Consider the following 22,236-nt stretch of genomic DNA (forward strand, 5'->3'; position numbering starts at 1 on the left):
AAAAAAAACACTACATAGGGGGGGAAACACTGTTTCTAAAGAAAAAATACACTTTAAAAAAACCCACTTGTACACGGTTCTATGAAATTTATTTTGCTCCATAAAGGAAGATACATGCAAAGTATAACACATACAGAATATATTTAAATAACACAGCCACGAGAAATGGACTTTTCCATAATAAGATACCAATACTGCTTTATTTTTTAATTTTTTTTTTTTTTTTGTCTTAAATATATGGTAGATAGTATCACTTCATTGGGAGAAACTGCATAACTACAGGATGTGAGCATGTTCCCACTGCAACTTTAATTTACAGACACTTATATGAAATCCATCTTTTAGTCATTTTTATTATACAATAGGCAGACTACACTAGAATATGAAAAGCAAACTTTTGGACGCATCTATTATCCTAAACGTAAAATGCATAGAGAAAGGTCCTTCTGGTTTGTGCTGCACGTAAATAACTTAAACATTTTATAAGATGGCTTTTAGCAACCATCTCCATCTTTATTTTACATAGAAACACAGATGCAATATATATCCTCATGCTCATACCGCTGCCTCTTCTCTCTACAAACTGTAAATACCCAAATCATTCGAGGTCCTTTAATTTTTGCATACGCATTGCATTTATACCCAAGAAAGGGGGGGGGGATATTAAAATAAAATAAAATAACCCCCCAAACTGCACAAGGCTTTTAATTATTATTAATTTTTTTCCTCTCTCTTTCTCCCCTCTCCCTCGCCTGCACAGGGGCTGGAGCACACTCAAGTGAAATTAAAATTGGAAGTCAGTTCACGGATTCGGTTCTCTCTGTTCATTTTCTTGAGTTTCATCCTGCGGTTTTGAAACCAGATTTTGACTTGTCTGTCTGTCAGGTTAATGCTCTTACTAATCTCCAGGCGGCGCTCACGGGTCAAGTACATATTGAACAAGAATTCCTTCTCCAGCTCCAGCGTCTGGTGCTTGGTGTAAGGACACCTTTTCTTTCTTCCGCTCTTTGCTGTCAGCCAATTTCCTGTAGTGTTTTCTGCCTTTATATCCTCTGTTAAAAATAACATCGTTACATAAGTATCCGGGGAATGGGAAAGAGAACTTACCCGATTGCATCATTTGGCAAAGCAGCTTCTTTTTTTTTTTTTTGGGGGGGGGGGGGGATAATGAAACAGCTGTATTTAAAATTTTATTTATTGATTTTTTTATTTTTTACATGAGAAGGCAGCTCGCCTCTGGGCAAAGAAAGAAAAAGAAAGGAGCCGGCATGACTTGCTCCCCTGGGGGTTTTTAGGGAGGAAAGAGCAGGTTTGGAGCAGCTTAAGGGGGTGGTTTGAGCTTAGGAGTAAACCGGTGGTAGCAGCGCGCACCTCCACCTCTCAGCTATGCAGACAGAGTGGGGCGGGAGGGGAAACCGCACCGCTCCGCGCACCCCCCAAGTGGGGGGCTGGAGGCTAGCAGGGTGTGGATTTATTCTGGCTTCACTAGGCTGGATGGAGGGGCTCAAAATATCACTACTTAAAAATAATTTGGGAAATCAACGATGGGGCTTTCGAGTCCTTTGCAGGTCTCGGGGTTTGCCCAAGTCACTCTTTGCCACCCCCCAAAAAATACATTATTTATCTGGTCTTTGAAAATGAACTGCAGAGGCTGAAGTATTTGCGTAAAGACGTGTTATTTTGGGGGAAAGAACTCGATTTTCGCTCGTTCTGGAGCAGCCTTTCCGTCAAGTGTATTTTTTGTTGTACAAAATAGATTTGTCTTTATGAGCTGTGGAGGCACGTATAGGTAAATTCGAAGGTAATTGTAATCCCATAGACACTCTTCTTACTTTACACACTCGTATAGATACGCACACATACACTTTGCAAAGGCAAACGTATTTCACACGTACATAAATAAACACAGGGAATACTTGGGCTTTGAATTTGGTCATGAGAAAATCCTGGCATCAGCAGCCAACATTTCGCCCTAAACTAGAAGGAAAAACAAAGCGGAACCTGCAATTGTAGCAACCTCCCCGGCACCGCATTCCTGCCGGATCGGGAAATCCAAAGAAACAAATTGATTTAGCCAAAGGCACCTTCAAAACGTGCTGCTGTGACATGGACCCAACGCTCGCGTTTGCCGAAAACCTTGAATGCCACCAAGCCCTGGAGATCCCCTTGGAAATCAAATCGCCCCCCAACCTCTCCGGTTACAGGAGAAAAGGTCTGGACCTCCTGCCCGAATAAAAATCCAGGTTCAACATAAACGAAACCCGAAGCTAAACCAGATTTTAAAAGGAAGCAACAGAAAGAGAAGCAAACCAAATCCACCCCAGATTGAATCTGACCATTTGAAACCACCACAACCACCACGAAATGCCTTTTAAACAGTAAAAAACTCGGGGAAACCACGTCTTTCTCCACGCACTCCTTTTGAATTTAACATCCGAAGCGAAGCAAAGCCTCCATCTGTATTTTTTTTCCTTTCTTTCTTTCCGCTTCAATTGCAAACCCAACCCGATATCATCTTTATTTCGGGTTGACTCCCACCAAAACCTTTCTTGGCGTGGAGGTTGAAGGCGCTTTGTGCAGATAAGTTTGCAGGGGTTTTGATAACCTTGACTTTGCTTTCTTTTTTTTCTTCTTGGGTGTGCGTAATTGTAACTCAGCTGTCAGATATTATCTTTTCCCTTTGGATGCGGAATGGTTGGATGCGGAATGGTAGTTAAAGAAAAAAGGGGGGGGGTATGAATAAAAAATTTCAACAGCATGGGAAATAATAAGTATTTATCGGTTCAGCTTTTAAAAAGGCCAATTTTGGAGGAGGGGAAACGCCAGAGGAGAGGTTTTGCTGGTGCCACAACACCGAGACGTGTGTGCGTGGGGGTTCTGCGTGGACCTCCACGCCTGCAGCCTTGCATGCACCCTCTCCACCCCACCCCACATCCACTCTGCTGCTGCTGGAGCCCTAATTATAGCCCAGATCTTGACACACGGCGGATATTTTAATCCACATACCACAGGCAGAGCATGCAAGCCTTTGCTTAGATCTGAGCCGTATTTTCTACCAAGTTTTTAGGGAAATTCAATCCCTCCCTTCACATGATCCCCGCTTATTGACCCGATAGATGCCTCCGAAACCACCTCGCTTCAAATCAGGACAGAACCCAATCCGAATATTCACGTAGCAATAGATTTCAAGCCATACGCCAGCTCCACAGAGGAAAGAAAATGTGCTGAATGAAAGCCTCTTTTCAGAAATTCCCAAACTTAAAACATCTGCTCAACACACAGAAACATTTTTTTTTTGCCTTCGCAAACAAAACCTCAGTCCGCCAGGAAAAAAAAAAAAAAGAAAATAAAAGGCAGCTTTTTCCTCTTTGAGTCTCCCAAGGAAGCTTCCAAGCCATGGAATGAGGCTGTGCACAACTCCAGCCTGAGATGGTTGCAACTGCAAATGAGACTCTACGCGTTTTCGGTTTTTTCACCCCATTTTGACACCGAGCAAACCCCACAGAAGACAAATCCGCTCAGCACACAGAAATAAAGCGTTTGCGGAGAAAGCGAGATGGGGGGGGGGAACAGGCTTTATCTGCCTTCAAAAACACAACACCACCCCTCAAAGAACCCCCCCACCCCAAGCAACCAAACCCCAAGTCTCTGCTGTTTCAAAGCAAAGCCACCTCACCGCATTCTGCAGCGAGGATTGCAAGGACCACATCATTTTTTAGCACAAATACACGCACAGTAAATTCTTTTCCATGTAAACAGCGCGAGGACGAGTTCTTAAATAGCTCTCTGCTCCCTTTTCTCAGCTCTAAGACACACAGATTTTTGTGAAAAACCCACAAAAGCAACATTTCTCTGAAGTGCATTTTTTCCGCCAAACGACATCAACAATACAGAACATTATTGCGCCAATTTCTGGAGGAGAAGTTGGCAGGGCAGAGAGCACATTACTGCATATTCGCATTACTCTTGCTCTTATTAGCCAAGGATAGTTACTAATTGCTGAAATTAGCTACTGGTAATGAATGATTCCCTTACCTTTAGCTTCATTGTCAGAATTGTCAGTGCTGGTGTCAGTGTTTTTATTCAGCTCTTTCTCTGCTTCCGAAGGACTTATTTTGGGTGCTGGGGCGCTTTTTTCTGTTTTAATTTCGTTCGTGGATGTGTTCTGAGTATTATCTGTTTTTGTGTTTTCGGGGAAACTCACTTTAGCCACCGGGGGAGGCGGAGGAGGAGGAGGAGGTGGTGGTGGTGGTGCTGGTTCCAGATGCTCATTCCTTGGGTTCAGGCTCGCCCTGGATTCAAAACTTGCCTCAAACTCATTTGGATTGCTGCAGTTTGACGTCTTCTCCATGGAGGGGTAACCTTGGCTCGCTCGGTAGTAGCTAGGAACGGGGACTTCATGGTCATTTAGGCAAGACTCAGGCATTTGGTTGGGGTAGAGGGCTGCCTCTGTGGCATTTTTTGCTCTTTTATCAGCGTTATACATACAGCAAACATTCTCTTCCTTGACATTGGTTGGGAAGGAGCAGGATGGGAGCTGTCTTGCAACAGGTTGCTCGATCCTGTACGTATTTTTGGGGTCACACCAAGTGTCTAGCTGAGAAAGGTAAGATGGATAGGTGCTGAGAGACAAGGTAGCGCTATTCACCTCGTCCCTTTTGGAAAGAGACGGGATAATTCCACAGTTCCTCATGACTCCGCAGCTGAAATCGCTCCCAGGCTGCATGTACATCCCTTGGCTGGAGGAATAATTCTCCCCTCTACAGGTACCGGCCAACGAGTCCATCAAAAACGAGTTGGAAGTCACATTGTTGGGACATGACATTTTCAGAGAGGGTTTTTAAGGAGGAATACTCCAGCCAGGGGCTGACATCTTTTTTTTAGGGGGAAAAAATATCAAGCACCATAATTATCCACGCATCGCTCTCCCCCCCTCCACCCCCCCACGTGATGCCCAGGCCAATGAGGATTGAAAATGGCCTTGATGATTCAGACGAGGACGACGTCACGGGGGTCAAGTTGGCGGGACCGGGAGCGGCACCGTGGAGCAACAGCGACATCTGCCAGCACCGGGCCGGGACCTTCACGTTGAACAAAGGCAGAGCCCCGGCGGCCCGCTCCCCTCCCGCCCGTTTGTTTACCAACGGAGCCACGCGTGGAAAGGGGCAAAGGAAAGGGGGAAAACCGCAATTAAATATTTTTTAATGGTGTTTTTTTTTTCTTTTAATTAAAACTGGGATTTGGTAAATTTTAAATGGAAAAAAAAATCTCAACGCCCCCCACCCTTTTTCCCCTCTTTTCCCCTTCAGAATTCTCTTTTTGCGCCCCAAACCTGATTAAAATTTGTAATTCTTGTCTCTTCCCCCCCCCCCCCCGCCTCCTTTCTCCTTCCTCCTCTCGGCTGCGCCTTCCTCCCCCTCCGCGGCGAGGCTGGGCGAGCTCCTCTGGGCTGAACCGGCGGCTGCGCTGCTTCGTCTTGGCGTTATTTTGATGCTTATTACAATTATTCGGGGGGGGTGGGTACGTATGGGGGGGTTGGATGGGGTTTAGGGGGTGCGGTGGAGTGATGCGCCCCGGCGCCGTTTTGTTTTTGCTGTTTTGAGACACCTGGGAAGAGAAAGGGGGCAAACCCTGGGATAATTCAGAGACCCTTCAGCCAGGCATTTCCCTGAAACCCCGAAGCTCCTTAGAGCAGGTTGGATATTTCCCAAGCAGGTTTTCTAATGGAGAAGAACCCTAATTTCCTTTTATTTTCCTTTTTGTTTCCTCGTCTTTTTTTTTTCCCCTCTCAGCAAAGCAGCGTCGCCCTCCCTGACTCCGCAAGGACAGCTTTTTTTAATTATCCACTTTCATTCCCGAACTGTCTTAAGTTTCTGGGCGAAAATGGCATATGTGATGGTGTGCAGGGCGGGGGGAAAAAAGACAATTCCCCTTGGAGAGGAAAAAGGGGGTCGAATTTGTGAACAGGGAGCGACTTTCAGCTGGGAAACTGCGAGAGCGGTGGTGTGGTGGGTTTTCTCCCCTCCTGTCTGTCTGTCTCCCTGTCTACTCCTTCTTTCTCTCCGGGAAATAACTACGGGGGGGGAGGATTAATAAATCTAACCTGGGACTCAGTACATACCATGCAGGAGGCTTTATAGACTGAAACTCTCCCGATTTGGTCGGGTTTTATCTGATTTCTCTTTTTTTTTTCTTTTTTTTTTTCTTTTTTTGTGGGGTGATTTCATGGGGGAAAGTTACTTTTCTCTCCAATATTTTCTCTCTCCTCTTTCGTGGCTCAGTTCCCTGCGATGGCAGCTCAAGTTGTTGTTTTCTTGGGAGTCTGAAATCTGCAAGCACGATCTGAGGCTTGAAGTACGACGGAATTCAAACCTTCGCGGTTATCGTGCCCTCCCTCCCAACTTCATATTCTTCATTATTATCTAAATCCCGTGGAAATTAAGCTGTATAGGGGTTGGGGTTTTGGGGTCATTTTCCCCAGCGCGTTGTAGTGCTGGTGGATGAACTCTGATTTTAGATGTAGCAGCGGATTAGGGCAATGGCGAATAAATAAATGAAAAGGCAGATTGCCCGGAATTTCAAGATCATTACGATTAGAAAGAGACGGGTTCAGAGTCACTTTCAAGGGAAACAAAAAGAAAACGCCACCTTTCATTAAAAACAAAAAAAAAAAAAAGAAGGGGGGGGAAGAAGAGAGGAAAGGGGGAAAATAAAAGGGGGAGTAAGGGAAAAGAAGGAAAAGAATGGGGAATCAAAAAGAAGGAGGGGAGAAAAATAAGCGGGAAAAATAAGAATAGGAAAAAAAAAAGTAAAAAGAATGAGGAAAAAAAAAGGAAAAAATCGTGGGGAAAAAAAAAGCACATTGAAGGAGAGAAAGTGGAACTTGACCGTTTGGGGTGATTTGTAACGGTTTAGAGCAAAGTCCTGCTTAAATATTCTCACGTCTGCAAACCTGTTTTCCCAAAGATTTTTAAAAGCAAGGCTGTAAAATTCCCCTCGACTTAACTTTCAAGAGCCTTGCTGGGCTTCTCTCCGCATCAAGTGGGACAGGTTTCAATATCTTAGGCCGAAAAAGCCTAAAAGTGAATAATCCTATTTCGGGTGCCCCCTTCCCCAGCACAGTAAAAGCGTTCGAGGCTTCAGACGCCATTTGGTTCCCCTGGAAAGCTATTTGCGACTTTATTGCCTCTATTTGTGTTATCTGCATAGGTCTTTTTAAAACAGTTTGATAGAAATCGTTCAGTTTTATGATATCCAACGAAAATTCCACATAATATTTATAAGCAAAGAATAAAACTTTAGTACGGGAGCCAATATTTTCTCATTTATAGGTGATGAAATTAAAGACCAGTGCAATTTTGTATTATATTGCGCTTTTTTTTTTCCCCCGGTTTGATTTTTCCCCCCTCTTCTATGTCTTTTCCCCCCATCTTTTACTCTATTTTTGCAGCTGATGTGGCTGGCCAATAATTTATGCTGTTCAGTCAAATAGTTACACATGTGCGTTTTTGGGGACACCAAAAATTGACCTCATAGTTTCCTTTATTGTCTGCCCAAAGATTAAATAGGTTTTCCTGATCTTTTGGTGGTGGGGTCTTTTTTTCGCCCTGTGTTCTGGTGGGTGCTTTTGTCGAAGGAGATATGAAGGAGTTGCATGGAGCACTTCAAACGTGACATTAAATAATTGGAACTCGCTTCTTTGCAGAACCAGGCGCTCTCGAAAGCATCTCGAGCAAAGCTCCTCATCCAGGTTGCTGGAGCGAGGAGGGGAAAAAAAAGGTGGTGGAAACCTCATCTTTTATGAATGTGTAAACCCTGCGAGTATAAAATAAAGATTTACACCGATCACAGGCATTTTGTTTACCAGTTTTGGTCAGCGCAAGCTACCGATGTGAAGGTTTGAAGGGTTTCAAGCCTATTTCCGAGTTGATAACCAGCATCTTCGGGAGCAAAGGGGGTTGAGCAAATATAATAGGCGATTATTCCTCAAAATATGACTTGGATACATCCGGAAACTTCACCGTGATGGGGTTTTTTTTGGCCATGGAAAAGAAAGTTGACGTTAGGAAGCAGCACAGAGGCGTCTCCAGGAGAGAGAATATTGTTTAAAGTTAAAAATAATTAGAAGTATGATAAACATGGGTCATTAATGGAAAGAGAAATAAAATTCATCAGCCTAAGTGGAACCCCCGTTGGGAAAAATGCTTTGCTCTAATTACAGAAAATAAATACGAACAAATGCTATTAAAACTTAAAAGGAGAGAGCCTGCCCGTGGTAAGGACTTTAATAACCTACTTGGAATTTTACACACTTTTTGGGGAACCACGCACACGCCGTCCCTGTCTCATGTGTGGGGCTGCCCGTGTGGGTTCACCACGGCCTTTTTGAGCCGCTTTAGGGTGTTTTAACCACTGACCTACGAGACTCGCACTCCCGAATGAAGTGAAGTTTTGCCTTTCCTTTCCCGGTCCTAGGGGTGTCCCTGTATCCCTCCACCGTCCCCAGCACCACAGAAGTAGCAATTGCCCACAAACACCCCCAAACAGGCGCTGTGGTGCCAGGGAAGCCTCTCTAGGCACGGACGAGCGGACGGGAAGGGAGAAAAGATGCCAGAAAATCCCCTCTTCTGCCCATCACCCCGAGGAGTATATAAATGTCTACGATTTCCAAGACAAAGCATCTCTCAGGCTTCCCCGGAATATTTTACCTGTCCCCTTTTCAATCTAATTATTTAACCGTGAGTTATGTGTAGAAAGTGTTTCTTATGCCCATTGTATTTTTTACCAAGTTTTTCTTACGTTTTTATGACAAACATTCATTTTCGCTTCGAGGAAGTATTTGGTAGCAACACTTTAATGATTACCTTAAATTTGTATTTCTGCCCGGTATTATGCCCCATGTTGTAGCGGAAATAATTCTGATTTATGACAAAGTACACTGGAGTACAATAACAGCGATGCAAAAATAAAACCCACGCCTTTATATGTTGGCTTAGAAACTGTAAACTATCACCACAAGAAATCTATCAAACTTTACAATCCCTCTTACCCTGCTTCCTTCTTTCTGAGTAACTTAAGTCAAAGAATTATGGAATGATATTATGTTCCTTGAGGTGGTATTGAAAACTGCGTTCAAGCTTTCCTACCCCCAACATAGCACCCATGTTCTGGATGGAGTTTGGACCCTTTTCCCTTCCCCTTTGATCATGAAGGCGAAATTTGGAAAGAGTAATTTATATAAAAGCGAGCGCAGGCAGGGTGACAGAGCCCAACGACGTGACACGGGGATTTCGGAGGAGTTTATTCAGTGCTGAAATGTTTCCTTTAATTTTCCAACCGCGTTAACAAACTTAAACATTGCCCCTCCTCCAAAAAGAAAGAAAGAAAAAGAACAAAAGGGGGGGTGTTGGGGGGGGAAGGACATAATTATTTCTCACAGAGGTGGGAAAATCCGTGTGGGAGCTCTGAAAATGTTGGATTATTCCACGTTTGGAAAATTAAAGGTGAGGGGGTTTTGTTGCCGTGTTTCACTTTTTTCTTGGCCTGGGAAGTGCTGATGTGGTTTTTAAGCTGCAGAAGTGAGCGGGTGATGGTAATGCGGATTTTGGAGAGCTCCTTTTATAACATTTAAATTAAAAATAGAGTGAAGTTGAAGGAGGCGAAGAGTAACGATGAAAGGTAAAAATTGGAGACAATAAAGGACGTGCTAAAATGTGGCTCTGCCCCTGGAAGTGAAGAGCAAACCTCAAAGAATCCCAATTTTTCACATCTGACGATAGAAAAATGATTCCTTTCAAACTTTGTCCAAACGCTGATAATTTAACAGGCATCTTTGAAGCGGCAGCGCTGCTCTGTTGAACGCCTCAAAAATAAACGTTATTGTTGTCATTATAATTTAATAGAATACGGAGAGCACTGCGAGGGCAGGCGGTCAGCGCTCACGTTTCTCCTTCCGAAAGAAAAAAGCGATATTTTTTGGGGGAAAAACCCTACAAATTTCACACCTACAACACAGAAATAAGCTGGAGAGCGCAGAGCTAAAGCCTGACCTTCTCAATTTGCTATATTTGCTTAAATTTGAGGGTTTCTACCTTCTAAACCCAGACAGCCTTAGAGGTGGAGAGTATTGAGAAATACATGTGCAGGGAGGGGATTTTACTTTAGAAAAACACTATAATTCCCCCTTTTTACATTCTCGCAACTATTTTTCCCATACCTGGAGCCCTCACCCCGAGATAAAACCTCGAGTGTCTCCCTCTTTCTTAACCACACGCTTTTCACAACCCCCGAGGAGTTTTGGCTTGGTTTTAACCGTCATTTCTCCAGTCACATACGGTTCATATCAAGCACATCTTTACAGCAGAGGACTGCAGCTCTTCTTGAGCGTCTATCACTTAATTCAAAGGAAGGCATTAGGCCGCTTTTGAACAATTAAAACGAACGAATTTACTTTGCTACTTGTAGCACATAAACAATTGTGATGTTTACATTAAGGCTTTCCCCCCACCCCTTTCTTTTTTTCCCCCCAAATGAATAAAGTTTTTTATGGGCCCCATCAGCAATATGTTCCAGCCTAATTCCTCAACTCCAGATAAAAAAAAAAAAACACCCCACAAACCTAAAAGCAGAGCCTTATGAGGTTGCAAACCACATTCTCGTGGTTTCATGTTGTAATTTAGAAGTTATCAAAAGCAGAGAAACGTGCTTCCATCTCCCATGTGCTGCGCATCCCCGGGTTCCCCAACTTTAGGAAAGGCAGCTAAGCCAGGCCTTAATAAGCCGCCATTTTGGGGCAAAATAATATAAGTCATATTTTCCTATATTCCCGAAGAGTAGAGTGGCAGCAGAGCTTCGAGCTCTCCCCCCATCCCTAGTCTCGCTTTTCCGGGAGCAATATATTTTGGGGGGTTATTTGCTGGGGGGTGGGCTGTTCATTTATGGGAAGCTCCCTTTTTCTAAGGTCTATTTATATTTTGAGGCCTATTTAAATTTTTAGCTCTTTATTTTTTAGGTCTACCTATTGCTCTTCTTATTGAGGGAGTCTGGTTTTAGTGGGTATTGAACTTTTTCTTGAGGGGGGCTGGGTGTTCTAAACGGCAATTCGCAATTGCCTCAAATCCCCAATTCCTTCCCCAAAGTTTCCTCCCTCTCCCCCCAGCTCTCTTCCCCTCCCTCCTTCGGCCGGTGGCTTTGCAATATTTCAGCAGCAAATTCGCCTCCGGTCCCCCCTCGGCAGAGCGGTGCTTCCGAACCGATTTAATCGCCTTTCGCCAAAGTTATAGGCCACCAGGGTCCCCGGGAGAGGGCTCCAGGACCTGGGGGTCGCTGCCTGCTTGCCTGTACCCGGCCCTGCCTCTCTCTTTGCTCCTCGAAAAGTTCCTCGTCCACAAATAAATGAATTCACCCTGGGATCCGCAAGCGAGGATTAGCTCAATTGATGGTCGAGTCGAGTCCACTTGCCAAAACCACTTTCTTCTTCGCTTTTGCGAAATCCCAGCGCTGGCCAAGCTGCAAACCAACGTCAAACCCGCGAGGAAAAGTGGAACTGGCCAAAAGGATGGATTTCCCCTCCTGGCTATTTTCTCTCCCCTCTTTTTTATGTCGCTCTTGCTGAGTTGTTCAGCTGAAGTTGTTTATTTACACGCCACCGAGGAGGTTTCGCCTTAGCACACAGTCAAGTTGACGTGCTCCAGCCCTGGCACCTTCGGAAGAGGCAGCGTGGGGTCGTGGGGTGCTGGGGGTGCAAGTGGGTGAGTGTGCGCTGGTTTGCGCAGTCTCGTCCGACCCAACGAGCATCTGTGGACACTTTCATCCAGTATTTGCAGCGCTAACAGACCCCCCCTTCCCAACCGGGCTTTTCTTTTCTTCTTTCTTTTTTTTCCTTTTTCCCCCAATTTATTCCCTTTTTCCTTTCATCCTTTTCTTTCCTTTTTTTTTAATTTATTTTCTTTGTTCTTCTTTTCTTTTTTTCATTTCTTGTCTTTCTTTACTTCCCTCCCTTTTCCTTTCTTTTTTTCTTTTTTTTTTCATTTCCCACATTCCCTTTTTCCTTTATTTTCTTTCCCCTTTTCTTTTCTTTTTTTCTTTCTTATTCTATTTTTTAAGTTAAATTAATTTGCTTTGTATAGAAGCCAATTCAAGTGAACAGTATTATCCTGCAAGAAGCCAATTAGAAGCCAACCCCCTCGCCTTCTTCCCTCTCTGCAATATTTCACAACAAAGTCACCAAGAGCTGCTTCCAATATGTTGTATATGAAATCCAGGGAGCAATAGGAAACAGGTTGGGTTGGTGTGTTTGTACGTCACATGGAAAGGGCTTTTGTAATTAGTCTGGGTGTCATTAACGTAGAGCACAGAGCGAGCTCCCAGCCTATGAGGGAGGCTTTATTGTGATGGACATCCGAGGTAGGAATAAAAGTTGATGGAAAAGCCAAAATGCGTGCTGGGAATTCAAAAAAAAAAAAAAAAGGAGGAAAAACTTGTAAAAGTTTTACGCCAAACAAAGTTATAAAAACTTTTCATGCGTTAAGATATCAAAAGGTTTATAACAATAATAAAGAGTGTGTGCCGTGTGTGTTAAATCTGCTTCGAAACGCATTAAATGCTGCGCGGCTGAGTTAAATATTAAGCATCATAAACGCCACGCGGGGTTCAAAATTGGAGTTCTAGGTGTTTGGGGTTCTTTTTCTCCGGGGGCAAAAATGTGGGGTCCCCCCACCCCAATTCTACACACACATACCCCCCCCGGCTCCCTGGAGGCGGGGCGGCCGAGGAGCAAGAGACCCTCTCCTATTCCGCTTTATTACGAAAGGGTTAAAGGTGATGGACTTGACTTTATTGAAGTTCAAAGACATCATATATTCACATTTTTCTCCCTGTGGGTCTCGTTCCCAGCCCTGCACCCCCAGGCCCGCCCTGGAAAACCCCTCGCCGTGGCAATTTTCGGCTTTTTGCCCTCAAAAACCCGACGCTGGACCCTCCCATCGCCTTGCCGCATATTGTCACCCTCTAGAGAGGTGCAAGCACACTGGAAAGGGAAATACGTATGTCCTAACCCCGTTCTGCTTGTACTCTCTCCTATTGTGGTACCCAGAGCATCTTCAGTGACCCCCCCGCTCCGCCAGCCCCTTCTCTCCCGCCCTCCCCAGAACATTAACAGCCCTTTTCCTACATGGCACTGATGCTTAATGCTGCTGTAAACTCCCACATGGTCTATAAACTTGGATTTTACAACTGGCATTCCATTTTAGCTCGCGAAAACTTTGAACTAGGCCTACAGTTTCATTGTGCTGCAGTTGAACTGGAGCCTTGGGAAGGGGGGGGGGGGAGAAAGGGAAGGAGGGGGAGAGAGAAGAGGTAGAAAAAATAAATTCCCTGGGCAAGACTCCCTTATTTGTTTACTATTTACTGCGGAAGTCTTTTCCTTTAGCCAGACGGGGTAATTAAGAAAAATTAAGCTGTTTAGTGCTGCAGTCTTTATTACAATGTCTAGACTAGCCGCTTTTGTCCGGACAGCCGCTGCTGTTACGGAGCATTAACTGCCGCTTCTGACCTCCCGATATTCACCTTATTGCACCTCTCTTTAGTTTTCCTAACCTTGGGAAGGTTTAGCAAACACTCATTAAATAAAGGTGCTTTTTTCCCCCCTTTTTTTGGGGGGTGGTGGAGGCTAAGCCCCCTCCTCGCTCCCGGCGTGCAGCTACATCTGCCAGGAAGATGGCTCCTACCTTAATCTCGGCTAGTTCACTTCGCAACCCACCAAAAAAAAATATCCCTTTTTACGCCTAGTTTATTGAATATAAAGCTTAGGTGAGATTTTAGGCCGGGGACAAGCGCCCTTTCAGTTCTCGGGCTTTGCATAAATAAATATAAGGAGCTAAAGAAGCCGTCTGCCATCCTCCAAGCCCTCTTTTCCCCCCCTTTCCCACTCTTTTAATGAGAAACATGCCTCTGAACATCCTTTCAAGATCATATCGTGGTGCAATCACGAGTCTATCACGAAAGCTTGGAGTTGGTTTGGGTTTAATTGCGCGGGGGGAGCACGGGGGGGGGGGAGGCGGGTTGGATGGGTGCAAACGAAGAGCGTTTTTGTGGGTTTATAATTTTCTTCCCCCTTCCTTTGTCAAATAAAATCAGAAGACACCATCAAAGGGGTTTTCATTCAACAGGGTTGTATTTAAAAGCAAGGATGAGAATTTTACAAGAACACGCTCGATGGATGGGAATATAATGTGCTGGGTTTTGGCTGCTGGGGGGTTCTTTCCCCCACCACCAGCTCTTTGTCCCACCCGCCCCCCCCCTTCCATATGCACAATCCCATCGCTCCATATCAGAAAGCAGAAGAGCATCCAGCTTGAAAACCTCAAACATACACCCCCTCCCCTTAATAATAGTAAAAAAACCCCTCTGAAATGTTGTATTTACACCAAATACATGCACCACGTCACCAACGGCATCTTCGGGATTCCTTTGTCCTCGACATCGGTGTGTTGCTTTCAGACACTGCGAGAAAAAAGTCATTGTGCAAACAGGGGTGGGGAGGAGAAGGACCAAAAAAAAATCACTTTTATGCCCCGCGCCTGGGAGTTGAACTTGTTTTCCTGAAGCGGGAATTTAAGGACTTGACTTTGCATTTGTGCTTTGTAAGTAGAAGGTATCCTTGACTCACGGAAACGCAGCTCGTTTCTCGGTGTAATTAGAGTTGCATTCATTGTTGGGATTTTGGGGATTTTTAAGAAGACTAATATATTGTTCTCAGGAAAACGCGAAAAAAAAGAGATTAACTACAACCGGAAAACAGCGAAAGACATCTGGAGCCAAATCCAGAGCGGGATTACTGGGCCAAGAAAAATCCTATAAATTTCAATTCGCTGATGAACACAATGAACTCCACACCAAACGTGTGCACCAAGGTGGAGGTTTCATATTAATACCAGTCCTATTAGAGCAGATTGCAGTGAGTCCCATGAATATGGATGACGATATTTCTGATATGCATTCAGGTATTTAAACTCCTATGGAAGAAACCCACACCACAATGACCGCAAAGAGGCTTTTAAGAGGGGAGATTCTAATAAAATGGTCAAATAAAATCATAATGTAGAACAGCTTGCAGTGTCTTTATTTGCCACAGAATTTCACAGAGTGTCCCGGGGACTCACTTTACATACACAAAGATATTTGTTTTTTTTAATTATTATTCTTTCTCAAGATTTTTAGGGTTTTTTCCTCTCTTAGTTCTTAGTCTCCCATTTACGGAGGGGAGAAGTGGGGGGGAATTCAAATAAAACACTACAAAACGTATTTACAAACCATATCAGAGACAGTTATTGCAAATTTTCGCCTGGATTTCCCCCCCTCTACGGACGCCAAATGTAGAAATGATACTGCAGGGAATATATATATGGATATATACGCACACACTCTCACATATATATGCATATATATCTTTTTAGATAAAAAGGGTGGGCGGAGGAGGTGGAAATAATGATCTTCCTTTAGAACAGAGATGAGCGGGGTGGGTGTGAATGTGCACACACACACACACACACATAGAAGGACACACATGTCTCTGTGTGGATTCACACACGCACACTCACTCACCCAGATGAAGTGATTTGATCCTACAGGGAGACTTTGGCCGCTCTTGTGATAACACAGCTGCATATTGAAACCACCGTGGTAGTAACACCCAGCACTGCGATTTATTCAAACGGACAGGGTGCCTAAATAATAATAATAACAATAAAAATAAGAATTAAAAAAAAGAAGGGGGGGGAATCCCAACCTGTTCGGGGAAGGAAAAAAAATATATTAAAAAAAAAAAAAGAAAAGAAAGAAAAAAAAAAGGAAAAAAGTTAAATAAAATGTTCATGGAATTCAAGTCCTTGAAGCGGGAACTGACAGAAAATCTCACTCCTTTTGTTACTCAGCGCTGTCCCAGACATAGTAACATATAAGTAACGAAAAGGCTTAAACTTTGAGGTTGCTTTGTCGACTCAAAGGGCAAAGCCCTGCTCGCAACTGTTCCTTCCTCGACACACCGACCCTTCACCAGCAGAGGGGATTTCAAAAGATGTTCACAACAAGGGATTTCCAGAGAAATACTGCAGGCGGTCTCTGCTTAGTTTTTTTTCTTTCATTCTTCTGTTCTGAAACCAAATTTTAACCTGTCGGTCAGTGAGATTTAACATCCTAGACAACTGGAGCCTTTTCTCTTTGTTTATATAGACATTGAAGAAAAATTCTCTCTCTAGCTCTCTGATCTGGAATTTCGAATAGGGGCATCTCTTCTTCCTTGTTCTGGGAGCACCTTAAAAGAACCAGAAGGCAGGGTAAACATCCTAAGGAAAGGCAAAACACAGACTCATCTTCACAGCTGATCAGATAAATAGGAGCAGCTTAATAACTCCGGTTATTAATGCAAGGAGGGGGGAAGATATCTTCCAGCAGTTCGCCTATTGTTAAGGGTAGCAGAGGTGAGGTTACACAGGGTCTTAAGGACCGTGGTGGAATCATTTTCCCACTGCACGGGGCTTTATGCAGGCACATGCAGAGATTTTCGGTGCTTATTTATTGCTTAAATAAGGAACAGCCTTGGACTGGAGGCAGCAGGCTGCTGGAGCAGGGTTAGAGAGGCTGGGAAATCAAAAAGTAAAAAAGCCCCACGCTCAGCTGCAAATCTGTTATCTGTATAGAAACAGCATGAGCAAGGTTGGAATCAGAGGAACTAGATATTACGTTCCGCATAAGTTTTTTATTAACTCCAGTCCTCGCCACACACGCAAAAAGGAATCAAAGTCAAAAAAGAACTTTGCATCTGAGCTGCAAAAGGGGACTTGCACCACGAAAGCAAATAGGAAAACACGACAACCCTCCCCTCTTCCCCAAAAAGCCCCACGCTGAACGCCAACTTGCAAGGTTGCCTGGATCCAGCCTCTAAAACAGCTCCAAGACTGCCTAGAAAACGTGAGTGCATGCAAAAAACACCCCCCCCCCCGAAGACCCAAACAAACAGAGACGTAAGTAAAAGCCCTTCCTGACAAAAGCTGGACGCTCCACTTGCCTCGAAGGAGAATAAATGCCACTTTAAACTGAAAAATCGAAGGGAACGCTCAGCTTTGCATGCGAATTCGGCAGATTTCCCCCTTAGCACTGCACCCCCAGCAAGAGAAAAGACTCGACATACAGTTTTAATTAAAAAAGGAAAGAAAGAAAGGGGGGGAAAAGCCGCCCCGAAGATTTTGCATGCATCTTAGTGCCTAAAAGAAAGCACAGGCAGCTAAAGTAGTGTTCTGCCCAATTGCCTTTTACCCTCAGCAACCCGGGACCAAATCCTTTTAAAATGCTCATGTAAGTTCATGATCAAAGTTAATATTTGTCACGATGGTGTGCTTTTAAAATTTCACAGACTCTAAGATACTGTGTCTGCACCTAACATCTCCATTTTTTTCAAAGAGCTTTTCCCATCGTAAAAATTCTTCTCGTTGGAAGAAAGAGCTTTGTAGGTTATAATAAAATCCTTTGAATGCTTATAAAACTCCACATAAAATTTGACCGACAAAACACACGGGCTAGTCCCTTAACCTTTCCATTTACTGCTCTACCTACTCGAATTGCTGCTTTTGCTTCCTTCCTTGGTGACAGAAGAGGACGAGGCTGAAGACCCTGGGTTTGTGTTTTCCTCCTCATCTTCCGGGTCTATACCTTGCTCTCCGCGGGATGACAGTGCGTGGGGTTGGGACTCTGCCTCCACTTTGCCCTCACCCTTCTGCAGGCAGCTCTCAGCCGGATTTTCCGCCCCACAATAGGCATTTTCGAAGAAGCGGTCGAAACCTTGGGGCAAGACAGTGTTTTTGTTCATGCTGGTGTAGAATCCCGTCGGTGCCGGGTGGTTGGAGCTGGGGTGGTGGTGGCTGTACACGCTCTCGTTTTTCATTAGCATTTCGGTCATGGTGGAAGGCGGGATGCACTCTCTATGCATCAGATCTTCTGCGGAATAACACGAGGCGTAATTGCTGCGGTGGTGCCATTTACTCGAGGGGTCTAGACCATAGGAGACCTCTCGCACGGGCTGCACTTGCGAGAGGTTGGTGGAGTAAGGGTAGGAGATTTGGCGAGAGGGGGCCTGTGGCAAGAAAGATGACACAGTTGAAAATTCAGGGACGTAATAGGTACAGCTGGGGAGGTAGAGATTGGAAGCGCAACCTGCCCTTTCTCCAAACTCAGCGCTCCTCTCCTTACGCGACTGGGAGCAGAAGTTGCCCAGGTTCACCGAGTTAAACATCTTTCTCCTTTTCTTCCTCCTATAGCTAGATGTTTGGGATCCGATGTGCGGAGGGGAAAAAATTTGGGAAGGCGAGATGACGCGCTATCCGTCTTAGTCGCTCCGGCGGACACGTGATCCAAAGTAGATATTGTCATATATCAGTTTGGAGCACTTAGATGCGTAGGAGTGGTTCACTTAGGTAAGATCTCAGAGGTTCAAACGATTGGTTTGCAAACACCGCAGAAACATTATGAAAATCAAGGGCAGATTTGTATTCATTTTCCTGAAGGCACACCCCTTGTAAGCACTCGCAGCAGAACAAGTACAAGGGGCGGCTTGTGAAGTTGCTGCCTTTTTTTTTTTTGCTGCCTTTTTTTTTTTCCTGGTTTTTTTTTCTTCGCTTTTTTTTTTTTTTTTTACCCCTTGCCTTTTCTTTTCCCCTTGTTTCTTTTCCCCTTGCCTTTATTTCCCTTGCCTTTTTTCCTTTGCCTTTTTTCCCCGTGCCTTTTTTCCCTTGCCTTTTTCCCCCTTGCTTTTCCCCCTTCCTTGCACTTCTTATTTTTTCTTGCCTTTTTCGCCCCCGTGCTTTTTCTTTTTATTTTTTATTTTTCTTGCCTTTTGTTTTATTTTTCTGGTTTTGTTTTTTTTTTCCTTTTTCTTTCTTTTCCCTCCTCTCCTTCCTATGTGGATTCCGCTTGCTGCTTTTCAGCAGGGTTTGGAGATGGGGTGTGGGCGATTTGGGCTGGGGAGGAGGAGGGAGGGAGGGTCTTAGGACGCTCGACCGGTGCTTTTCCACCCTTTTAAGAATATATCTTAATTCCGCTGATTATTCTAATTTATTATGATGGCTATTTCTATCCTTAGAAGTGCTCCTGAGTAGGCTGTAGGTAGCTCAATAAAATCGCTGGAGACGCAGAAGTAAGTTTTCCAACATTCCCCAAACCCTTGCTGCAGGCGGGAATGCCCAGCTCTCCCTACAGCTGGGCTGCTAAATTCTAACTAAATCTGTACTATCTGGGAGTGAGGGGGTGGGTGCTAATTAACAAGCTTCTAACATACGCTAATTATGTTGATCTCTGTGTGCGCATCAACTATACATCAACCAAGTTGGCGTGCTTTATGGAGAATATACCATTTGAGCAGTGACAGCATGCGGGGGAACGTGTGAAGTTTCCAACTTCCGAGTTAAAGCAGGCCTGGCTTAATGACTTTTGATATCGAATTAGTGATATATCAAGGCATAGAACAAATGAATTAAGTCAATGTCTAATAAATATTCGAAAACCTCCTTTAATGTTTGGTTAAATATTTATTACGTAAGAGTGGCATATTGAATATTTAATGCAATTGTTTATTGTCAATCAATGAATGTACTTTCACCAATACTCGCATCATTTATTCTTCCAGCTGAATTAAAAAAGATATTCTTATTAAAGTCATTTGTCTTCTCTCCTGTGCCCCGGAGCCTCCTCTTGCTCTGCCCTTGTGCATTTTCAGACTAAAAAATGCAGATATCGAAGCACTGCCAGAGTTTTGCAAAGAATTGTTAGGCGGAAGGAAAGAATGACATGGGAAAATGATAATAATTCAAAAACCTCTTCTGCAAACCCATTGGAAATGTGCGCCTCAAGGACGGGCAACTTCCGCGGCACCAGGCTCCGAGGAGTTCTCCCATTTAAATAATCTTAAAGGAACGAATTTGTCTGCAACAATTGGGCACTATCGGGTTTTCACCTGGATAGGAAATCATCTGCTTGAGGTGGAAAAGCTTTCTTTGCTGAACAGAGGCGGCTGCTGCTTACATCTATAAATGAAAATACTGCAGCGCATCCCTCGTTTTTTATCCTTTTCTTTACAGGATGCCACCGAGGCATTTTTTCCCCCCTTGAATTACACATTTTAAAACGCCCAGTAAGGGGAAGAATAAATAAAAATACTGAATTATCCAAGCGTAAATGCGACCTAAACTCTACCGTGGTGCGTTGGATACTCCGAGCAGATCTGATGCACCAGGAGAGAGCAAGAGGCGTTTAGAGAGAGGATTTTGCTAAATCGAGTTGCAGCAAATTCAAAGAGTAACAAGGGAGAAAAGGCAAATCTCAGCCGTCCAGCAGCAAAAGCCCCGGCGGCTGCAGCCTTTTTGCTTTGCTCCCCTAAGAACTCATGCATAAATTCACCTGAAAATAACCAATTCACCAAAAAGGAGCAACAGAGGGTCCCAGTCCTGCTCGGGGGTGTCCCTCCTGCAGCTGGGCATTCCTGGGAAGCTCCTTTTCCACTTCGCTCTTCTCTATTTAATTTGATTTAATTTGCTAGCACCCAACCTGCTGTTAGCACTTTAACCAGGGTGGTTGCTTAATTCGGAGGGGAGAGGGAGCAAACTGGAGAGGAAAACGCACCTTCTCTGCTACAAATACAAATAACCTGCAGTTCTGCAGCAATACAAGGGGGAAATAAGGAAAAAACAGATTATTTTCACAAGAGAAAACAGCCTCACAAGTCCGTACCTTGCAGCCGAGCAGAGAGCAAAGGATTTCAAGATGCCTGAGCGGAAAATAAGACGGGTATTTCAGTAAAGCTTTCCAAACTATAGTGTTTATCAGGCGGTGTGCCTGGATTTTTATGTATTTATTAGAAAATCTTGAAGGAAAACATGGCGGCTTCGCATGTTAAGGTTGTGGGCTCTTCCTCACTTTGAGCCTTCCTCAGCCTCTAATGCCACAATGCACTCCTGATCATCTATTCCCATTAATTTCTGGATTCTCTCCCTCCCCTCTAGCTTTGTATTTTCTGTTTAAAGAGCCGCTCTCATAAATCCCTTTTTATAAGGGATCAGGGCATGCGAGAGTCTCTGAACGCGTGTGTGTGGAGACAGAGATGTACACACAGATAAATACCTCTGGAATCACAAAATGAGCTGCGTTTTCCTCTCTCATGCGCCGTTTGGCTGATGAATATATATATATATATTCATATATATATATAGGCAAGAACTCTGGCTGCAGATACAGATTTCTTCAGCTTTGTAATCCACCCTATTTTATGACTTAGATGTCGTTTTTGGCAAAACTTTTAATTAAAGTGTCAGCGATCTTTTAACTTGGCTTTTTATGGACCTATATTAATACTAACTACAAACTAATAATGTTAAGCTATTGTTTATGAGTGCAATTATTTTTTCCCCTGTTCCTTCCTGTTTGCAACCTGCGTGGAGGATCTTCTCCCTCCGATTAAAAGGGTAAAGGCTCTAAAATACACAATTTTTGTTATATTTAGTCCCATCTAGATTCCCTTGAAAGGCTGTAAGCATGAAGCTTTGCACCCAGAGGAGGAATTCGAGGGGGGTTTTGGAAAAAAACAATATCCCAGCAGCTCTTTAAACCCAAACCAAAGCACATCTACCCCCCAAAATACCCCAACACAAGAGCAAAAGAACAAAAATCCGTGTGGCACAAAACTCGCCGTCTCTCCTCTAGGTGCGTGAATAATTTATTGCTCTTCGTAGGTAAATACATCTAAACCAAGTCCTGGTGTCGTTTTGGGGTTTTAAACCCGGTTTAAAGGGTAGGATTTGCCTGCTTCCTGCGAGGAAGCAGAGATGAGGCAGCTGTGGAGTCACAGCACTTGAATTTGACCACCAAAGTGACCACCATAAAACGGAATGAGGGCTGGCGGCTCGCATTCCTTTTGGTTGCCCTTCAAAAAAAAAAAAAAAGCAAATAACTTTAAGGCATAGCCTTAAAGCATCCAGAGCATTTCAATCCCTTCGGTTTTTAAACCTGCTTCATTTCCTAGCTAATGGAGAAAGGTTAGAGCGTAGAGGGGCAAATTAAAGAAAAGCTGTATTTGCGCTCTTGAAAGGGGGAAAAATAATCCAGGGGAACTTGAGAAGGGGGGAGAAAGGGTCTGATTTTCTTGATTTTGAAGTGACTGTGTGTATAAGATGAAACAAGAGGACTTTCCCCCCT

General features: G+C 44.1%; 3 protein-coding genes across 3 annotated transcripts in view; 1 reads left to right on the top strand and 2 right to left on the bottom strand.

Moving 5' to 3' along the window:
- ATF7 (activating transcription factor 7) overlaps positions 1–22,236 on the top strand; it is a 230,292-nt gene that overhangs the window by 43,931 nt on the left and 164,125 nt on the right. The gene's annotated exons all lie outside the window — the stretch shown is intronic.
- Positions 199–4,863, bottom strand: HOXC10 (homeobox C10). The gene is made up of 2 exons (XM_061443626.1): positions 4,036–4,863; positions 199–1,052 (listed from the first exon to the last, which is right to left on the bottom strand). Exons 1-2 carry the CDS (start codon positions 4,823–4,825, stop codon positions 775–777), a joined length of 1,068 nt encoding a protein of 355 aa, XP_061299610.1. The 5' UTR covers positions 4,826–4,863; the 3' UTR covers positions 199–774.
- HOXC11 (homeobox C11) lies at positions 15,898–18,608 on the bottom strand. The gene is made up of 2 exons (XM_061443634.1): positions 17,611–18,608; positions 15,898–16,312 (listed from the first exon to the last, which is right to left on the bottom strand). Exons 1-2 carry the CDS (start codon positions 18,284–18,286, stop codon positions 16,080–16,082), a joined length of 909 nt encoding a protein of 302 aa, XP_061299618.1. The 5' UTR covers positions 18,287–18,608; the 3' UTR covers positions 15,898–16,079.

The sequence above is a fragment of the Pezoporus flaviventris genome, unplaced genomic scaffold (genome assembly GCF_033815535.1).
Source record: "Pezoporus flaviventris isolate CSIRO_AGI_PZ_B2104156 unplaced genomic scaffold, CSIRO_AGI_Pfla_v1 ptg000455l, whole genome shotgun sequence".
NCBI lineage: Eukaryota > Metazoa > Chordata > Aves > Psittaciformes > Psittacidae > Pezoporus > Pezoporus flaviventris.